At 42.1% G+C, this 22,443-nt stretch overlaps 1 protein-coding gene across 1 annotated transcript in view; it reads left to right on the forward strand.

Moving 5' to 3' along the window:
* Window positions 1-19,022, forward strand: part of LOC138473016 (disintegrin and metalloproteinase domain-containing protein 12-like) — a 2,040,250-nt gene extending 2,021,228 nt beyond the window's left edge. Inside the window, exon 21 of the mRNA XM_069611491.1 lies at window positions 791-19,022. Within this exon, the coding sequence (XP_069467592.1) occupies window positions 791-851 (61 nt within the window). The 3' untranslated portion in view covers window positions 852-19,022. The remainder of the gene's footprint in view (window positions 1-790) is intronic.
* Window positions 19,023-22,443: the final 3,421 nt, after the last annotated feature.

The raw sequence follows: 22,443 nt of genomic DNA on the forward strand, positions 1-22,443 counted from the left end.
TGTGGTAAATGTTGAGATTGTCACGCTGCCACAAAATAATTGATCACATGTGTGGTTAAGGGCAACTAGTGTGGGTGGCACCTGTATCCAGACAAAGGAGATGGATCATTTTTGAAGGAACAGACTCCATTCTATCCCGATGTTTAAGCCAGCTTGGACTGTATTCAATTTGTAAATCCATTTTTGCTCAAGCTGTCTTAATTTTCGGTCTCTATCTCCCCCGCGGGGGTGTGGTGGTACTGTTTGAAGTATGACCCACTGGATGTCTTTGACAGTATGTTTGGCTTTGACGAAATGAGCCACTAGTGGTTTTTCAGGCACTGCATTTTTTACACATGAACGATGTTCGCAGATCCTTTGTTTTATAGGTCTCTTAGTTTTGCCAATGTTAATGAGCCCGCAAGGGCACGTGATGGCATAAATTCGTGAACTTCTTGAGATACCAGGTGAAACCCTCTTCACCTGGTATCTCAAGAAGTTCACGAATTGCAACACACCGTGGCCGTTTGTGCACTTTTATTCAGCAACATCGATGTGTACTGCACTTTCTCAAGAGAAATGTCCTGGGAAAGTGTGTGTAGCACGAAACAGTTGATTTGGCAGAATAAAAGTAGACATCAACTGGGTTTGCTGTGGCAGCTCCCTTTTTCAACAAATAGAACTATAGAGACTTATGTTACTCAACTGTGTCACATGATGTGCAATGGTATGGCTTCTTGTGTTTTACGCACATATTGCCAGTGTACTGCTGCAACCTTGTAATGTGCTGTTCTTTCGTTTGGTTTTTCAGGCCTGCCCCTATGATTCCACCACCATTCTCTAGATCCAGTAGCACCGCCTACGAGAACTGAAAAAAGAAACAATGATATCCGGAAAGTGATGACCGAAGTTTGCACTAACTATTAACTCCACTTGGAGTTCATCTCTCTCTGTATTGACACTTTTTAACGTGTATATGACTATTATGTGTAAGATCTCTGAGCTACTGCCTTTGGTGCTGTGCTGTGCTATGGTGCTCTGTGTACTTGCTCAGGTACTCGTAAATTATTAAGTTATGTTGAATATGCATTGCAGTGCAGTGCACTGTGGTAGATAGCTCTTTAAATCAAAGCTGGATTTCCACGGAAGGAACCGGTTTTTGTAATATTGTAAAACACTTGAAACATTCTGCTTTGAAACATCTGATACTAAGTGATTTGTTTAGGTCTAGACTTTCAAGAGCTGACATTTAAAATGTGCTTATGAATACACTCATACATGAGTGTACCTGTATGCCAGCAAACCATTTGAGGAATATTCACATTCAATAGCAACATGTCTGTTTAGCTGAGCCCAGAAATCACATACACGCTAGTTTGCACACCATTCTAAACTAGACATACATGTGGAAAATCCTGCTGGCCACTACATGACTGGGAGGTATTAGTGAAGCATTGACAAGCAATATGTAGGAGCCCTGAAGCCAAAGTCAAAAATCCAGTAGGCACTGGTTACTTTTATATTCAATGATTTGCTCACGTCACCAGAGGCGTTGCTGGGGTGTGGGGGGGATTTAGGGGCTACAGCCCCGGGTCTTTTGGTTTATAGCCCATATAGAAGGTCAGGGTCCACAACCAGAAGCTAGCTAACCCTGAGTCCTGACAGTCCAGACGTTAGCATAGCCCCAGATCTTTTTCAGACCTAGCAACACTCCTGCACGTCGCCATCATAATGGTCCCACCTGCCAATGTGCTGAAACAAATCACCCTGCCAACATCATATGTGTTGCCTTATGTCTGCCACATATCAGTGACCATAAAGGTGTGGGGTGGGGGTGGAGGGCTAATTGGCAAATACGTTGGCCCTCTTGGCAGCAGGTTTGAAAACGTGTGTTGTGTATGACTTCCAATGAAAGCCAAAACGCAGAACCATTCAATCTAAACCAGGTTGTTCACGTTTGTGATGGCACAGCTGTTAAAAAACAAAATGGCTGAACATTGCCTCGCTGGAGCAACATATTGACACAACTGCCAAAGATGACCAAACTCACGATCTAGTGCTTCATGGAACTCATCCCATTTAGTGCAGCCTGACCACAGACATCTGCTCATGACCTCTGCCCTGAATAACAGCAGTTCCCTCATCAAAGGTGCAGTTGTGACTGCTCCGGCTATGGCAGCAGCCTTGGTCACGAAGTTTCATTCATGACTCAAGCAACAAAAACATCACTAATTCAATGTAATTGTGTCGATAGGGATAAAAACAGAGTTATTCTCCGAATGACATTTCAGACAAGCCACCAGAGGAAGACCCGCCCAATAGAGTCAGCAGATGGCAAGCAAATGAGGTTGCATTTTCTTGGGCACCTGCTGACCCACTCACAGGTTCTGCCAGCCCCGTTTACTGAATCGTCATAATGGAGCCAGCAGTGCGGGGGAGGGGGAGACACATTTAGTTCAGCATTTTTGTTTACTTTGAAGGGGGACCCAATGCACTCCCTGATGTGTGGAAGGGTTTGCAGGGATCCCCTGAAACCTCTACAAGGAGGCCAAAGGACATCCTTTCCTGAGAGGCGGACAGGATTCTGAGGACGGACTCCATGACACTAGCAATTCAAAGAAACACGTTTAAACAGTAGATACTCATGTAAACCACTCTTCTTGAATATCAGACACACTTCTGTTCCTCATCTTCTTTTCTGAGTAGACATTGAACTTCCCAGCTCATACACTCTCGTTTGATGTGTTCCCTATTTCTATTTGTTAACTTTCTTTATCTTACTTGTGAGCAGTGACATTGAGATATTGCCAGGGATGATGGGAGAAACTAAGGTCCACCCAATAAACTGGCCAGTTCATTCTCCTCAATGTAGCACTTGATCACACATGTACAAGCCCATCTCGTATCCACACTCTTTTAAGGCTTCATGCTGCCATCATTGAGCAAAGACACTCAAGCGAAAATGAGCGAGGTAAGCAGTCATTCATAAAGCAAATAAAACGTGTTATAACCAAGGGCTAGCATCAGAGGTTCGGTGTAGTGTATTTTTAGAGACATTGAAAAAGCTTAGAGAAGCATCCTGACCCATTACATATGGTTAAAATAAACCTTTAACAAATTCACAAATACATTTAATTTCCAATATTTCATAACAATTTAAAACATTCAAAATTAGACAAATAAAACCGTAATAATCACCAATTATCATAAAACACATTGGATTTCACAAGATTTATTAAAATATCAAAGGGAGGAGAAAATAGATGTAAAAATGAATCTCACTCCAATTTCAAAGAAGAAAACCTGTGACCGCTAAAACCAAAGAGGTAGTTCGAACTGCAAGACAAAATTGCCAAAAAGAATCATAAGAATGGAAAGCAAGTAGCTATAAAAAGCACCTAAAATATAGTTCACGCTTGCTTTGGAGTACAGGACAAAGATCAATATGTGTTCAAGAGTTTCTCCTGCACTTATTCAGTTACAAAACCGAATGAACTCTTTACAAATCATGCTGTAACGAGTCTCTACTTCCCTAGTTAAAATCAAATTCCATCTAAATCTGACAAACAGACGCCTAACAGACCGATGGGGATAAATAGTTAAGTAAGGGGTCAGCAGGTTTAAAATCAAGTCTCAGATGTTGCAATGAGTTAAATGAGTGAAACAGATCAATCGTTGTGGCCCAATCCTGTCTAAAGAGAATATGTTTAACCCTAGTCAGATTATCACCAGCTCTTGACTCAAAAGTCCCAAATCACGCACATGTCCAATACAAAATTCTGAATATGCACAGAAACGTGTATCACCACCTTCTCTGATGATCACTTTTAGGTCGGTGAATAAGCAAGGCATATTCACTGAACTCAGAATTTTATAATAGAGGGATAATATATTTCCCGAGGGCACGACTTCCTGAGTGAATAAAGGCCTAGCTCACACCTAACAGAAGCCAAAGGCATGCTATTTGGCACCCGCAAGATTTTCCCCACATTTGCCCCTCTATTGCAGACAAAAATCAAGTGCCAATATTGGTAGAGTTGATATACCATACAAGAATATTGGGCCAATTTTTCCCTCGTAGAATTTCTCACAGGGCAAAAGCATAGCTACTATACCTAGAATCAACCCGACGCAGTTGATTACCTTTGACCAATCCCAGAAAATCCCAGATATATAAAACGTTCAACCCTCTCAAGAACTTCTTGGCCAACTATCCAATTAAATACTTTGACTTTTTTCTTATTTGTGAAGTGTACGACTTTGGTTTTATTAGAATCGATCTCTAGTCTATGAGCCGCAGGGAAGAAAAAGCATTAATCAGCCGCTGGAAACAAATTGGAGTGGTAAAAAAATTAAAAAATCGTCAGTATAGGCAAGCCAAACTGGTTTCATATTGTAGATTTTTTTTATTTTTTTTTATTTGTAACATCTAGTTTATTACAAACTTTTATTACAATTCCTTAGTTTTGTCATTCTTCTTGTTCACTTCTGGTTTAGGTTCTGATTGCTGTTTCTTCTGACTGACAGTTTATTATTTTATCAAGAAAGTTAATAACGGAACAAGTCAAGTGTATCCAGCTTCCACTTATGATTCAAGCCCAGAACTCGTCTATGTTGTCGGTCTTCGGTTTAAATTTGCTCACATGTAAAGATCGTAAATCTCTGAGCATTGAACATTCAATTATTAGGTGTTTTAATGTTTCCACTTGCAGTAAGCAGTGTCTACATAGATCATCCTTTACATTGTCAATATGTCTCATTGCCATCATTTGTTTGGATTTGGTTGCATTTATTCTTAGACGGAAGAAACTGTCCCGATGGTATCTAGATGGAAATTGTTGGAGATAGTTGGGCATTCTATATACTTTGTTCATTTTAGTGCCTAACTCTAGTGCTGTTGGTAGCTTTCCATACTTGTCGAGGTTTTCAATCCATGACCATTCTTTCAATTCTTTTCTCGCTATTTGGGTTCGGTCCTACAGCATTTCCATTGAGATGTTAGCAGTTTGCATATAGCTTTTCACTTTATCGACCAAATCTGAAGTAGCCCTTCATATTGTCGGTTATCGCGAGGGGCGAGTATTTTGAAAGCTGGTTCGGGATTGGTAATCAGCATCTTTCTCAACAATGCCATCGACTTCCATATTACCACTCCATGTAAACCCTCCAGCGCTAACTCGTGACGTATTATGATCATGGATATATAATTTGGTACTCTCAAAATACACCGCCAAAATTCTCCTTCCAGTTGGGACCATATCTTGTGGTCAATGTTCCAGCCTGCTTCTACTCCAAATGTTATTGCAGGCACTACTTCTTGTAGATAGAACGTCCGAATCAGGATTAGTGCGAATTTTCCAAACAACGTGTGTATTCTGGCTGCTTGCAAAGCCAGGGTACGGGTTCGTTGGCGTAGGTCTTTCATCAAACTCCATTCACAGATTGAAATGTTCACCAATATCTCCAAGTATCTAATTTCAGTGACTTCCTCAATCTTTTCATTATATAGTCTCCACTTGAAGTTGTTGTTTCTCTTTCCTTTCGAGGGGCCGAACTTCATTATTTTGTTTTCGTTTATCAGTAAATCATTTTTTTCCATGTATGATTCTAGTTTTGTCAGAAGCAGCTGAAGCCCTATTTGAGTTGAGTGGACCATTACTATGTCATCCGCGTATATTGCCTATCTTATATGTTTTCCGTTGACTTTTGGAGGGAAGCAGTTTACGTTTGCTAGTGCAGTTGGAACATCGGCAATGTATAATTTAAAGAGGGTCGCTGCCAGGGGATATCCCTGTTTTACTCCTCTGTTTGTGTCGATGGCTTCGGATAAATCACATTTTTTCGTTCAACCTTACTCTAATGGAGGTTTTTGAGTAAAGTGCCTTCATTGGAAGCAGCAGAGTTCTTGGGCATTTCCATTTTTCCAGTTTCTGCCACAACTTTTCTCGGTTTATGGTGTTGAATGCTTGCTGCATATCGATGAAGGCCATAAATAGATTTGTCTTTTTTCTTTAGAGCTTCGAGTTTTAATAGGTTCACTAGTGTCAGATTGATCTCTGTGCCAACACCTTTAGTAAACCCTGTTTGTCTGCTATCACCTATTTCGTTTTTCAATGCCCCAAGCTGGCAGCTTTTTTTGCAGGAATGATGCGAACACCTTTCCGATCGTATCCAAAAGGGCAATCGGGCGATAGTTGGCAGACTCAGCCCAAAAACTGCCCTTTTTAGAAATTGGTACTATTATCGCCTCATTCCATGATGCTGGGATTTTCTTTAATTTTGCTATCAATGAGAACAGTTTTTCCATGAATGTGGCCCACTCGTGTTTGTTTTCTTTCAACATCACGTTCGAGATGCCGTCTGGCCCTGACGCTCTTGAGTTCTTTAGCTTCTTGATGGTCTTGCAGATGTCTGCCGCTGACTCTGTTGTATCCCGGCTAAATTTGTTTTGTATTATTTCATTTGGCATTGGTTCTGCAGTCATTGTAAACACCTTCTGAAAGTGTTTTTTCCATTCACCCTCAGCTACTCCATTTGCCAATGAAGCCAATTGATTTATGCTCTCTCTATTCCAAATCTCTCATGTATTGTTCACTTTGATTAGGGCTAACATCTCCTCTCCCCGCTCTTGATCCATCTGGAAGGCAAAAGCTTTCTGCCAATTTCAATATCTGCGCTTTCTCTTTTTTATCTGAGTGATGGCGTCAGAATTTCCGGATGATTTTATCTCCTTTATGTCTTTCTTTAGTTGGTTCTTTTCATTCTTTACCGTCTGGCTCCGATTGTGCCTATGGTCAGTGTCATTTCTACATTTCAATGCGTTTCCAAAGCTTAAACTTGGTAACAGTGCAGGATAATTAATTGGGTCACTAAGTTCTTAGTTTCCCTTCTCCAGCTCTGAGGTCAATTTTGATATTTGTTTTGCTTTTAACCTCAGCCTATTTCTCCTATAGTTTACTTACAGAGCTTGACTATTGTTATCAGATGTTGCTTTACACTTTAGCGGCCACGTCATTACTAATATGTTGTGGTCGCTATTTTCAGTTGGCACAATGCTCAGTTTGATGATTTTGGTCAGCACATTCCTTGATGTCCAGATGTAATCTAAGATCTTATAGTGCCCCATGTTGTGCCAAGTGTAATTTGGTGGGGTATCGCCAGTTGCATTTCCGTTTACCACATTACAGTCACGTTCTACCATTTCATTGTTCCATCGCAGTCTTGTCGAACTTGGATGGCCTTCATCTGTGGATTGCTCTTTTATTAACTCCTTGTTTTGATCAAACCAGGAGGTATTCAGGTCACCACATAAAATTATCGCTAAGTCCAGACAGGTCCTTTGATTTTTGTCAATTATCCTTGTCACAGAAGATATAAATGACCCAGCAGAAATCTTTACTGGATTCCAGTACACATTAATCAGTAATACGTTTTGGATTTTGGTTTTTGTGTCGCTGGCGTATTGGAATAAAGTTGCTTGCACGTGACTGTTAGGGTTGTTTTCCTCCATTATTTCCCAATTTGTTCCTGATTTCACCATTGTTATTAGACCTGAGAACGGTCTTCCTCAGAGAATTTTTTCTGCAGGATTTATCAATATACGATATCCATCTTTTGCCAGCGGTGATCGCATCCAAGTTTCTTGTAAACATATTGCGAAATTATCAGTCAAATCTACTGGGAAGTCTTTGTATAAATGGGTAAAGCCTTGGGTGTTCAAGGAAATGAGGGACACTGGTACGTCCTGCTCGATTTTCTCTAGCTAATGCTTCTTTGTTTCTTGGTTGGTATTTCTGTTTGGCATCTGTGGTAAGGGTTCAACATTCAGTTGCTTCCGTATGTGTTCTCGCCGCTGTTCATAGTGCTTCTGGTTCCAATGTTGTCGTTTGTCCCACTCGCTGTTTGAGTTCTGGACCATTCTCGTCCAGAGATCTCAAAGCCTAAGCATAGTATTTCTTCCTTTGCGGCTAACAAGATCTTACAGACTGCTTGTGAGATGATGTGTAATAGAACGCAATCTACACGTTCTTCCGATATATATTCCACTATGCATATGTCTTCTGACTTACTGGTCCTCAGTACTGGCACCGAATGTAGCAGATGCATGAAATTTCGCTGATTCAAATTGACATCAATCTCGTCGTTAAACACATTTTCAATTCTTATTTTTCTTGTCGCAGGTTTCAGCTCACCTCAGTGTTTCTCTATAAGCGGGTTTGCATTTTTCATTTGTTGCGCTGATGTTTGCTTAGGGTTCAGTGAAGCTAGCACATTTCTTTTTGCATTTGTTATCGTGTTCGATTGTCGTATTGTTGTTTTCTTTTGCGGCGCATTTAGAGTTCTTCATCTAAATCTTGACCTATTAAATCATTATGAGCTGCCATTTTCGCCGTTGAGTGTTCATCGTGTAATTTCTGTGGTAATCTCTCTTGGGTGCCTCTGGACTCATTATACGCCACGACTTGAGAATCAACACTATAATCATTGGTATTTTCTACGGAATACGTGGACAAGTTGCATAACTCCACAATCAAGTCCACTGTGGTTTCAACACTCTGGTCCGAATCAATCCTTATTCGTTTCTTTGGGTTACTTATCACTGTTCTTGTAGTTTTTTCACTCTTTATCACTATTTTCCTCTTTGTTATTTTCCTTAGCTTTGTTAAATTTTTCTCTCTCAAATAACTTCGGTTTAACTGGTGTGGTTAGATTTCTTATGAATTTTCTCGAGTTGCTCATCTGTTTTGTTGCACCCGAAATATTTTTCTTTTTTTCTGATTTTTTCTTTGTTTGTCTAGATGTTACTACTTGGGGTTTTGTTATGATCTGCATACTTGGGAGATTTTTTGCGGGACCACTAAATATCCCATACAACGCTTTTGATGAAGAGCAAGATGGCATTTCAAATACATTTGCCATTGATGTTACTGTCTCTGGTCTTATATTTGACCTTTGAGGATACTCCTCATTACTTTTTGCTGGTGATGTTTGTGTTTCACTTTGCGTTGCCTCGTCACTTCTTCGTGGTATGTCATTCCCAAGCGTATCAGAAATCTTTTTACTACTTGTGTCTGATGGCTGCTGGAGCACTGCCACTCTCATTTTAGGTGATGTTCCGCTATTTTCTTTGTCTATGCAGCAATGTACTGCTACGTTTGATCTGCGGGGATCCTTACTTGATAACGTGATATGAGGCAAATCGATATTCATTTTCTTCTGATTTAAGTAGTCTAACAATGTCTCCATTAGCTTGTTTTTTTATCTTTTTTCCATCAGAGTTAGATCATACAACCCTCTAGCCCGTTCTTCAGACTGACTGCTCTCAGCTTCTAGCTGTGGAAGGGCAGTTAAGATTTGATTATTTTTTCATTTAGATGACCCATTATTGCTCCGTTATTTTGGATGGCTTCATTTAGGTTTTCGTATAATTTTATAAACGGGATTAAGGCCAAGGAGGTGGCGGCCAACACATTGTTTTGTATCTAGATCGCCGCTGCAGTGGACAGATTCGATTTGATGTCTGAGGCGTTTCCAAGAGGGCATCGTCTGTTTTCGCCATTCAATGTTCTCTGTTCGCCATCTCCACTAGATGTGGAATATAATGGTGTTTGTTGTTGTTGTTCCGCCGCCACCCTTACGCCCAAATTCAGTGGAGTGGAACAGTTTGGCATCCTCTTTTTCTCTGAAATTGCTCTCCTACATCTTTTTCGGTCGTAGCTTTCCTTTTCTATCCAGTAGTGATCCAACTTCATTTCCATGTGCCCCAAGGGTTTCACATAATTCCTCAGCCTTTCTCGGGCTTCTTTCCAAATGATTTTGATCTTTTATTTCGGTTTGACTATGCTGTACAGAGACTCCAGCTCTTATTTCTTGTCTTTGAATTCTCTCAGGTCTCGAGGCTAGGTTTATATGCCTGTTATCGTCATGTTTAACTTTGCTGAAACTTTCTGATAGTTTCCCCTTCATCTTTTCAAAATCGGCATTAAGTCTTTCCGTCAGTTTTGCCTCCCACCCAGCTAGATCAAACACTTTGTAACCTCCGTCGGTTGTATACATTTGCTGGGGGTGCCAGAAAGTTTGGTAGTTTTGTCGCCGATCTCTGTGTTGGCACTCTGTTGATTTTTCAATTTGATGTTTCCACTATGCGCATTAGTTTCCAGATTGAATTTTGTAACAACATTTTCTCTGCATCCAGCTCTCTCTGACAAATGATTTGCGGACATGTTGGCAACATATACTTTCTATTCGATTGATTGCGGGAAAGTAAATTTAAGTAAGTTTGTATCGAGGGGTAAACATGGCTCTTCCAGTTCGAGCAGCTCGGTGTCCCTCACATGAAAATGCGATTGAAATGTCCTAACGTTTATCTCAATCACCTCTGGGTCATCAATTTGTAAATCGGGTCCGTCTGCAATTTTGTCAGAATGGTTTACATCATCGACTTGGGTAGTAGTGATGCCGATGTTAGAGCCCTCTCCTACACTAGATGGTTCCATACGGAGCTCGTTTTTACTAACAGGTTTTAATATACCATCGCCTGTCGCCGCATTAGGTACACGCTCTTCTGTGTTTTTTATTTCATCCAAACGTTGCGGTGGGCCTGATGTTATAGTTTCTGAGGATGCTGTTTCAACCTTCTCTGTCATGTCAGAGTTTGCATTCCCTCCTATATCCCTCCCTCCTATATCTGAGTTTACTGACTTGGCCTCAGTGTTCAATGTCAGTTTTAATTTCGCTGAGTTTTCCGTTGTTATTTGTTTTAACGTTGTACTTACAGCTGTTGGTGAAGATGGCGGCAAGGGAGCCTCGCGCGTAGAACTCGAGGACACATTCCCCCTCTGCTCACGTACCTCATTTGGCTTCACTCATCTCATTCACCCTCCCCATCTCAATCCCCATCTCAGTCTCGGTCTCAGTGTCAATGTCCACATGCAGTGTATTATCAAGCATTGTTGAGACAAGAGATGATTGGGCTTGTTTTGATTTCCTGCGCGTCAACGGCCCATTGTCCACCATGATTTTCTCTTACCTGCTGATCAGCGCACTGCAGCAGACTGAACTCTGCCCGAACTCTGCGCGCGCTTTGCGCTTTCCAGGAGTTTTTAAAGGCAGTTGATATTGTTTTCCTTAAAGAGACAGCAATCCACAAAACAAAACAGAATATGGTCCGTACAACGTCGCTGCAGCTCCTCTCACCAGCCCTCTCTGCAGCAGACTGAACTCTGCCCGAACTCCGTGCGCGCTTCGCTCTTTCCAGGAGTTTTTAAAGGCAGTTGATGTTGTTTTCCTTAAAGACACAGCAATCCACAAAACAAAACAGAATAGGGTCCGTGCAACGTTGCTGCAGCTCCTCTCACCAACCCTCTCTGCGGCAGACTGAACTCTGCCCGAACTCCGCGTGTGCTTCATGCTTTCCAGGAGTTTTTAAAGGCAGTTGATGTTGTTTTCCTTTAAGAGACAGCAATCCACAAAACAAAACAGAATAGGGTCCGTGCAACGTCGCTGCAGCTCCTCTCACCAGCCCTCTCCGCAGCAGACTGAACTCTGCCCGAACTCCGTGCGCGATTCGCGCTTTCCAGGAGTTTTTAGAGGCAGTTGATGTTGTTTTCCTTAAAGAGACAGCAATCCACAAAACAAAACAGAATAGGGTCCGTGCAACGTCGCTGCAGCTCCTCTCACCAGCCCTCTCTGCAGCAGACTGAACTCTGCCCGAACTCCGAATTGTAGATTTTAGGTGTAGCCAACGCTGCCTGGTTTAAATGCTCACCTATGTTGCACATATAAAGATTGATTGAACAGGCAGGAAGCAAGAACGCAAGCCTGTCTGACACCCCATGAAGTCAAAATATTACTGGACAAAATTCCCTCTTGATTTAATAGAACCAGAACATTAGAGTCAGTATGGAGGCCAATAATGAGCCAAAGTAGCCTCTGGGGGATTCCACACCTTTGCAATTTTGCCCATAATAGACCACGATGAACTGCGTCCAAGGCTGCGGATAGGTAAATTGTTGCCAAATAGACTGAATCATATTTCGTCTGCCAAACTTGGCTCAAGGTGGCATTCAACAAAAATCCATTGAACACAGTGTTATGATTTTTCCGAAATCTGGTTTGACATATCGGGATCTTATTTGTTATTTTTTGCTAAGCTTCCATATGTTGTAGGAGCAGAACTGAAAATACTTGGCTAACCGCATCCAAAATCGCTATAGGCTGATAGTTGAACGGGTCTAATCGGGAACCATTTTTGTAGATTGGTAAGATGTGAGCAGTAAACCAAGATTTAGGAAAAGTATGTGTATCCACTATGTTCTTAAATAATGAACACAAAATATATACCCAGGCATTAGGGTCGCCTTTAAATAACAGATTTGAAAGTGTGTTTGGGCTGTGTGCCTGTGATGAACTAATCTTCAAAATAACCTCCGTTATTGATTCCCAATCAACAGAAAGACTCCAATTACTGGCTGCAGTAATATTTGATGTCAGCAATCTGTCTTCCCTGAATGTCGCCCTAGAGAAAACGTTACTGAAATGCATGACCCGATGATCTTCTGATACAGAACAAATTTGCTGTTCTGATTGAGTACTTTCCATGTCATTCATTAAATACCAGAAGGACTGGAATCTTTGTTTTTCCACACCTGTATCATAATCTCTCCATCTAATTGTATACGAAGTGCACGACTGCCCCTCAACCAATTTCCGTACGATTGTTTTACTTTTTTTGCAATCAAAGCTAAATCATATTGAAGATTTCAGGTCTCTAATTTCAGCACACATAACTTGTTTCCTATTAACCACGTCATGATTGAAAGAATGCAGATGTTTTTCAATAGGTTTCTTTGGTCTGTTATGCCGAGCCAAGCTATAGCTCAAGAGCTCCTTTAAAGAATCCTCATATTTATCAACATGAAAGTTACAGTACTGCCAATCCGTCGATGAAGCAATTAGGCAAGCCAAAGCCTTCTCATTGACTTTTTGGACCTCACAGAGATTCCAACTAATCTGATTACCAGCTGGATTTACTATGGCAGAAAAAAGAGGAATCTATATGAAGGTTACCTGAATCAAATTGGAATACAGTTGACAAATAGCAATGATCGCTAAATCCATTACCATTAATAGACAAATAGGTACACATATCAAACAGATCCCTACTCACAAAAATATAATCTATACTTGAAAATTAGTTCCCATAAGGAGTTACAGCAATTATTGGATGCCGCCGAGCAAATCACACTTGGTTCTAAGAGCTCCACAATACAAGGACATTGAGAAAATATTGCTAGAAATAGCCCCTGAATGTAACTAATTGCTCAAAAAGCACTCATATCAATGGCGAAAAATGAGCAGGTTGCAGAGTGGCTGAAAAACTGCCAGCATTACTCAGCCACTTGCAGGCAAAGAAGTATATCAGCATGAATTAAAAAAAGAAATCCTATCGTCACTCATATGTGCTCCTTGGCTCCTAACAAGACCTTGCGATCAGGGCCGGCCTTAAGGGCAGCAGCGCCCTGGGCGAATTAGCACCCCCCTCACCCACCGCACGCCCCTGGTTAACAGGCAGCGGGGCCAGTTTGGCCACTTTTATTTATTTATTTTTAACCTCCTCACTGCGACAAGGATGTAATGATATGAATAGGGCGCGTCAGCACCCTATTGTCATTAAATGAGCCCGGCGCAGGTGCATTTAATGACAATGAGGCGCCTGCCACGCCTTCTGCCACTATGCCAGCTCAGGGGTGCCCTTGAAAGACTCCCTCGAACTGGTGTGGTGGGGGGCTAATGGCGCCTTTTGTCATTAAAGGCACCCGCAGCAGAGGGGCGCATTTAATGACAATAGGGTGCTGACAACAGCACCCTATTGCATTATATGCGCCTGCCGCGGGCGCATTTAACAGCAAAAGCCTGCATGCCCCGCCTTCGCCCATTACACCAGCTCGGGGGAGCCCTTGAAAAACTCCCCCGAGCTGGCATGGTGGGGGCTAATGGCGCCCTGGGGGGGCGTGGCACCCCGGGCGGTCGCCCGGCTCGCCCTCGCCCAAAGGCTGGCTCTGCTTGCGATGGAAAGCCTGATGGTAGCTGCCCACGGACGCCGTTCTTCCTACTGATTGATTGTAGTGTCACTGTTGGTGTGTGTCCCGGCGACTTTCTGTACTCTCTGCTCCAACATTGAATAGGTTTGATTTTTTCAGAGCAAGTTGCACTGATCTGCAACTTAGTACTCACAATATGGGGCTAATTGTACTTGTTTCACGTGACCCCTTGGTTGCTATTTGCAGCACTTTGCTGTGCTATAATCTGAAATATTGCTACTAAAGTTGCTATTTTCCTGGTTTTCATTATTTTCAGCCACGTTAAATATAACGCCATTTTGCAGTCTGAGCAATTGACGCTAATCCCTATTTACTGCCCTTGCACCAGACCCTAAATGAGACTATAGATAGAGTAGGCAGGTTTCACAGAGCTCATGTTTGCATGGTTAAACTAGCTTCGGCTGCCACTGGGTAGAAATCTTGGCAGAGAACATGGCATCGGGGAGAGGCAAGGTTACAGATAGGTAACTGCCAGGTTGCATAACTACCGCATTGAGAGTAATTGAGGAATCAGAAAGGAGACGGAATCCATCGGGTTCGATGTAATTAAATTGGAATCCCTGTGCTGAGATGAATGGAAGATGTGTAGAGCGTGAACTCAGCTGAAAAAAGCCTGCAGAGCAAGTGCCTGAAACATTTTGCATTCTACATTTCGACACCCACATAATCTTAAAGTATTGTTGGTTATATGTTAACACCATATACATGTATAAACTAGAAGGGTGCAAAACATAAACTTTAAAAAACATTGCAACGGGAAGGGGAGGGAAGGTAAGAAGTGGAATCGTGTGCGGGCTTTAGAATGCAGGTAACACAAAGGAACTGAAATCGGAACTACTCGCCTGCGGTCCATGTGCAAAGCATTTACAGAAAAGGGTTAGGTCATGTTTAATGGAAGTGAGACATATAAAGGGACATTCTGCAGCTGCCTTTTATTTCCAGGGGTCTAACCTAATCAAAACAGGCAAGCTTCAGTGCACCTGTTTAGAAAAGGATGCTTTAATGGCCAAACATATCTTGGTGATGGTGATGTTTATCTGATTTTGGACAGAAGCTGTCATAGGCATTTTGTAGGGTGCAGTGTTCAGTTTGAAAAATAACATCAATCATGAATCAGTCTTGTAGATGCCGCAACACCATTCTCTTCGGTTCCCCTATTGCCCATCCTGTAGACAAGCAGCTTGCATATTACATTCTGACGGATCTGTTAAACTACCTCTGCTCGCAAATCCCCATCTTTGGGGGTTTTATCTTGATTAACTGAAAATAGAAAAACATCATGTTTCGGGGCTAAACTCCACAGACAAAGGTACTCGGTAGGCAACAGAGATCCAATCAACAATTCTTGTACAAAGCATGAGGGATGCCTTAGATTTGAGGACGTTTTAAGAGATGTAAGGTTCTGCCCCACTGCAAATAATTATTTAATTGATGGTTTAAGAAAATACTAAAGTTCAAGATGTGTACAAAAATATCGCAACACAGACTATATTTGAAACAAAATGGAGGCAGGGTTTGTAGTTGCTAATATTTTGAACCCTATATGTCAAGCTCTATTTGGCCCACCTCAATCATGCATAGTCAGTTATCCCATTGGTGCTCGCCTACTGCGGCTGTGCAAACAGTTTACTCCTGCAATACATGACCTCCTGTTTGACGTGCCCTCGGACAGTACAAAATGCTGCCCCTGACTAACTATTACATCCGTGCTGAACGCATCGTATTGCACCGCCGCTAAAATATCTGCACAGACCCCGGTAATCGATGTCCATCAGGACCTGCATGAATGAAAGCTATGTCCTTTAAAGGCCCGCTGGCCCCCTGCTTTCAGCCAGAGTTATACAGCTGTGCATGGCTTCTTTCCTCGGAATGGGGTTAGACGTGATGTCGATTCTTCTTTGTAATTGTAGAAAAGTTAACCTCACTCTCTACGAACCATCGGGGAAGTCCACAGCGACAAATTGCCAGTAAAACCTTTTCCGGACTCATTATTCGGGCTGCATGAAACTTGTCTTGTCAGTTGGGTTTAACCAGCAAAACGATGCCACGTAGTATCTGCATACTTTAAAAGAACCATTAAACAACCACTGGACTGGAAATGTTTTTCAAATTGGCCCCAGATTATACCATGTGGACAAGCCAAACTCCTCTAAATAGGGTTAGAGGGGCTCTTGTTCAATGAAATTGGAAACATAGATACAAATAGTGCATTTTAAAGCACATTTGTGCTAATATATGGGTGAAAAATAGGTAAACATAAAACAAAACTGGCATATGAATGGAACCGATGGAGTAGATGGAACCAATGGAACAGATGGAGTGTATCGAACGGATGGAGTGAATGGAACAGATGGAGTGGATGGAATAGAAGAAGTGGATGGAACAAATGGAGTGGATGGAACGGATTGATTAAATGAGTGGATAGAACGCATGAGTGGATTGAACCGATGGACTAGATAGAACAGATGGTGTGGATGGAATGGATGGAACAAATGGAGTGGATGCAATCAGACGAAATGAGCGAGTGGATATAATAGATAGACTAGGTGGAACAGATGGAGTGGACGAAACGGACGGAGTGGAAGGAACACACAGAGTAGATGGTAGGGATGGAACGGATAGGACGGATGAGCAGATTGAACAGATAAGATGAACGAGCAGATTGAACGAATGGAAAGGATGATTAGACTTAACGAATGGAACAGACAGAGTAAATAAAATGGATGGAATAGATGGCACGGATGGAGTACTCGATCTCAAGCACTTTACTGATAACCACCTGTTCACACTACCATGCTTACTCTCTCCTATACACGAGCACCCAACGAGAACACAGCGATACTATGACACATTCGGTATAGCTGTTCTCATACTAACACCCGCCACATACTCCTCATAATCCAAATTAAACACAGCTAGCACACACCGCTAGCTTAAGCGTCTCCTCAGGCCTAACGCAGCCAGAAATCAGTCTGGGTGTCCACCCTCCAGAATTGAACACATACAACTGACTGTCCCACCACCATACCTACCGCTAAGAAGCAGCCATCATGCAACTGTCACACCGGCTGCACACATATCCGGTGCAGCCACGCACCCTATGACTCTCTCTCTCTCTCTCTACTGACTTGAGCTATGGTTCCCGAGGGCGTTCGACCTACCAGCGCTTTGAGATCATACCAATGATACATAAGGTGCTATAAAAATGCCAAATAACATAACATAACATATGACCTGTGTTAAGAGTGAGGAACAACATCCTGGAAGCTTTACAACAAGAGGCCCATGGTGCAGAGGTACGCCTGGAAACCTCCAGAGTTCACTGTAGGCAAGTCCAGCACTGATTAATACAACATAAAATAACATTTGCTTGCTTCCAGAAGGTAGTGTCTTTGGCTCTCGCAGGAATTTAAGTGATGGGAGCAAGTTTCTTCTTTACGGGGCTCTTGCCCAAAGAGGGCCTTTGGTTAGAGAATCGATCGTTCTTGACTTATTGCTATTCAGAGCAGAGCTCAAGTAGTACTAACAACTGATAGCCCTTCTCATCCAACAGCTATATGCTTAGGTCGGAGACAGCACACACCATGTGGAGAGTGCCAATCATACACCGTGCAGCTAATTATGACATCATCTGAGGTCCTTATAATATGTCAAATCCATGACATTGGTTAGTTGGCTGCACACCTAAAAAAACGTACGTTTGTATCTCTTGATAGTACAATCCCTTAAATTGGGTAGTAGGCGTAGCAAACCTCGACCTCTAGGTCACGTAAAGATTCGAGTAGATCCCAGGCCTAGTCCAAGGTAATTAAACAATTCAAATGTGCTTGTCTGTAAAAATGACTCCCTTCCTTCCCATTTTGTAATGTTCGTGGTCATTAAAACCAATAGAAGGTAGCTCAGTTAATGGAGCTCGAGCAAGGAAAGCATTGAGATGTGAATGCAATCTAAGGCACACCGACGGACCTTCCCATGAGGAGACTTTCTAGCCAGGATGCTGCTACACTGTAGGGTTTATGTGATTTTAAAAAAGGACTTTCGGCCCTTCTGCTACAGTTGAACAATGACAGGGCATGCATTAGGCAAACGTGTATCAAGGATCTCATACACCAGGAGTCTGCACCCTGCCTCTCTCATCTTGGACTACTACTCCCATGATCCCCCATCATTAACTATGCAGGTTAGGGTTGATGGGAGTTGTAGTATAACATCTCGAGAGCCAAAGGATGCAGCCGCACCCTGCAGTATTACGAGACTCCCGAGTACATACCGATAGCAGGTTGATAAGGGAAGGCACAATTTTGAGTTGTCAGTGGAAGATTTCACTTTAAGGTGCTTCGAGAGTATCAGACCAGAAAAAAAAGCAAATGTAGATTTCCTTCGCATCGAATGCGCAAGCTCGCTTTCCAAAAACAGAAACTTGCTGTTTACTAGTTGGGCAGCTCGTTTTTATTCTGACAATATGTGCACACATGCCTGCACCACTGCTGAATGAAACGATCGGTGATCCGGGCAGATCGTCACCAAACACATGCACTTTATTGCAGAACACAGCCCAGTTTACAGGCCTTTCATTGAGCCACATATCTAACAAAGGGTGCTATGCGGGGTGCTATGTTTTAAAAGGTGCAGCGAGCCATACCAACAAACACGACTGTTTAAAGCTGTTAAATACAGGCTGTTCAGCACAGCATGAACTCAAATTAATCTGCATAAACCAGCGTATTAACTTTTATGAGCCATGAATTAATAATGCTTCAGCTACGTTTTCCCCATGTACTCCATTATGTAACTTTTCATGCTAGCTCTTTACTTTTAAACTGTACTTATTACCTGTTACCATTCAAAGTGTTACTGGTGAACACCTCCTGATGTATTAACATCTTCAAACATGCCATTGTGAAGTTTATTATAAGCAATAAAATGTAAATTAGAAACGAATTTGATTATTGCCTCGTTTAATGTCTGAAATTCTAGATAATTCAAAAAGCAACACGGTATGTTATTTAGCATTGAATCTAGAAATTAGCAGCAGCCATTATCAAACTAAGGCATGTGTTCTGTTGTGAAAGATATTCAGAAGATGAAATAATACATTTAATTGGCATTTACTGGCACGGAATCGTTCATGTTGTGCAACTACTCCAGATGTGTTTGTTAAATAAGTGTTTGTACTGCCTTACTACTCAAATGTTACCCACAACCACACACACACACAGCACCTGGCACAAACGACCCTCTTTCATCTGACTCCCTCACCCGGAAGAAGGTACAGAGGCTAGAAGTCTTCCATCCAGGAAAAGTAAGCAACAGGGCCGTTACACCTATTTCAGAACTGTTTCCCAAGACCCAGAAAAGGGAATGATATACTCAGTAGAAACAGAGATACACTTAACACCATCCTCGTTGTGCCGTAACCCCGCTCCCAGCGTAATCAATCACAGACCCATGCACATACCACATCCAATCAGATCTGCCCAAACCGATGTTCTTATCCATAACCAGCTACTTCTTATTAAAACCCTTGTTAACTACAGAAACATCCACACTTCACTGCATGTTAAATAATTGTAGATCTACAATGTGCAACACAATTGAAATAAATGATACCATTAATGGAAACTGTTAGGCAAGAATTGATGTAGGAACCCTGTGGGAGACTACACAACCCTTGTCCTCTTGGTATTAGGAACCCACCTGTTGCTATAGGCCCGTACTACTGAACCCAGCGGGTCCTTAAATCAGTAACATGTCATACATGGATGGGATGCAGAATAACTCTTACACCAAATAATAAGACCAACTCAGGAAGTTGGCAAAACGTCTCATCTGAATGTTTTATTATCAATTGTCTAAAACAGGGAGTTACAACACACATCAATAGATGTTCGCTCGAGCTCTCAATCATTTTGCATAAAAAAACATTTATATACTAAAAATTTGTCATACGTGACAGCATACTATGTGGCAAACAAGAACAACCTATGGGGGTTGTGATACGCTCAAGGGGAACATCTAAGTATACTTTCTATATAGATACAGGTTGTGATTGGGTCTCTACAGTCAGGTGGACAACTTATGCCCACCCCTAGTGCAAGTCATCTTCAACAGTTATTAAGTACACAGTATATCATTGGTTCTCAAACTATAAGGCCTTTTTTGTACGGACCTCTACAATTGGTTGGCACGCTCGTGCCCTTCTGGAACATTTGGCTCACTAGCAGCACGTAAGCTGGTACCCCAGATGTTAGTGGGTGGACTAGACTGTGTCTCCCCACCCAATTAGCCCAACAACTCATGCCTTCTGCCATTCAGATTGTCTTTGAATGTGGCCTTGCAAAGTATCCTTGCTCCTGGGAATATAAGGGAGTACAGGCAATTCTCTTATCACAGTTATAGTCTGATCACCCAACTCCTATTTCCATCCTTGTCTCACGTGACAGGAGACCGTATTTCAGCCTGTTTTGCAGCATTTAATTGTCTTGAATTAATAAACTTGACACTCGTGGTGTTCTTTCTTTGCACCTAAACATGGGACGATTTAGCGTCTCACGGTCACTGTTCTTTATAGATAGATAACCAGTTCTTGGCTACTTCATCCTTTGACACCGGGCCAGACAGCTCTTACAGCCTTTCCATGCCTTTAGCTTCATGTTGCTGCAACACAGCTTTCAATCCTTCTCCTCCGTGGGACTGAGCTTACAAAATATGTCACAACGATGTCCAGAATTCTATATAATGGCGGCAACACCTGCAGTCTATTCACTACATATAGCTAGCTTTTAAGATCACTTAATCTACTTGCGTTGCTTCATCTGTACAGTTAAAGAATGGCTTGCATTTTCTGCAATGCTCTTCACACGTGCAATCTTCATTCTGCATATGAAAGTTCACTCAATTGTTTATTTCGTCATCAGATTCCATAAAGTCCATACATCCTCTTCTTCAGCCACTCTTCTCAGTGCATCCCGCTTTCTTCTAGTGATGTCACCCCTACTCTTTCTCTCATCTTCATATTCCTTCGGGGCTACATCAAATAGAGTTTTCTGAATAGATAACTTTTCTCGAAAGTTCTCTGTGGAATTGGCACCATCACTGGGATTGTGCATGTTGCAATGTCTGGCTTGCAGCACACAGGTAGGAAGGGGGGATGACTTCCTGCAGAGGCATTCAGCTGCTCCTCTACATTCCCCCCTCTGGTTGATTCATTGACCACTCCTTCATCAGTCTTCACATCTTGGTATCTTCTCTCAAAGAAGTGCTTCTTTGGAGTCCAGATCTTCATCACTCCTTTCAGGGACCGTGCTGATTTTACATGTTAATCAACACTCCAGGTCATGTAGCTGCACTGCCCATTCAAACTACAATAGACCCATCGTCCCACATACTTCTTGTGGCTTCTTGGATGCAGGAACTTTGTTCCCTCAGGTGCTAAGATGCGGTCCTCTATATATTTTCTGATCTCCTCATCTGTCAACTCCTTAGGTTCAAACCCTGATTCAATATCGATCATGATCTTCATTCCTACTGACTTCTTTGCTGTCTTCTTCCGCTGTGTAATTATTATCCTGATCACACACCATCCAAACATCCCCTTCACCATTATTGCTTCAAGAAGCTTAAAATATTCACCATCCATTGTGCAACTTATGAGAAGATAGACGTAAACCAGCTATCATCTGCAATGTCTTCTTTCTCATCTTCCATCCGATTGTGCAGTTTTGTCAACAACGTTATGGCCTCTGTCAAGGTCCAATTCTCATCATCATTAGAAGTTATGATTGTGCAACATGATGGCACAATTTTGGCGCAAACTCCTCCATCCATTGCTGTGATCATATCAAGGAGATATCTGTTCTGTAGGGTCATCAGTCTCTTACTTGATTGCATTGAATCCCTTTGTGGTAGTGTTGATCGTTGATTTGTAACCACTTCGCATTGGCCATCATCTGGATCCCAGGCATAAAGATAGTCGTGAAGATTGAAGCAGTTTTACTGAATAGTCTATGCTCATAAGGAATAGATTCAAAGGCTTCTATTGATTTAGCTGAGAAATAGTTCTCCATCTTTGTTCGATTGAGGAATGCAAGTGATTCTCTTTCTCAAATGGGCATCCACTTTTGGAAATTCACGAATGTTCAGGCCACTCCTAGGTATCACTAATGCTGGGGCATGGACAAGCACTAAGGAACACATTCTGCCCAATATTTGGGCAGCTTCATGTAGGCTCTAGACCCACAAGCCCAATATTGATCCATCAGGACGGCTGTCCCTGCTCCCATACTGGAGACAGCAACTATAGTCTTGCAACCTATTTTATCTCCCACATGCCTTCTTCCTTTTCTTTGACAGCACAGTGTCG

This window comes from Ambystoma mexicanum, chromosome 8 (assembly GCF_040938575.1).
Source record: "Ambystoma mexicanum isolate Mex_15411 chromosome 8, UKY_AmexF1_1, whole genome shotgun sequence".
Classification (NCBI taxonomy): Eukaryota; Metazoa; Chordata; class Amphibia; order Caudata; family Ambystomatidae; genus Ambystoma; species Ambystoma mexicanum.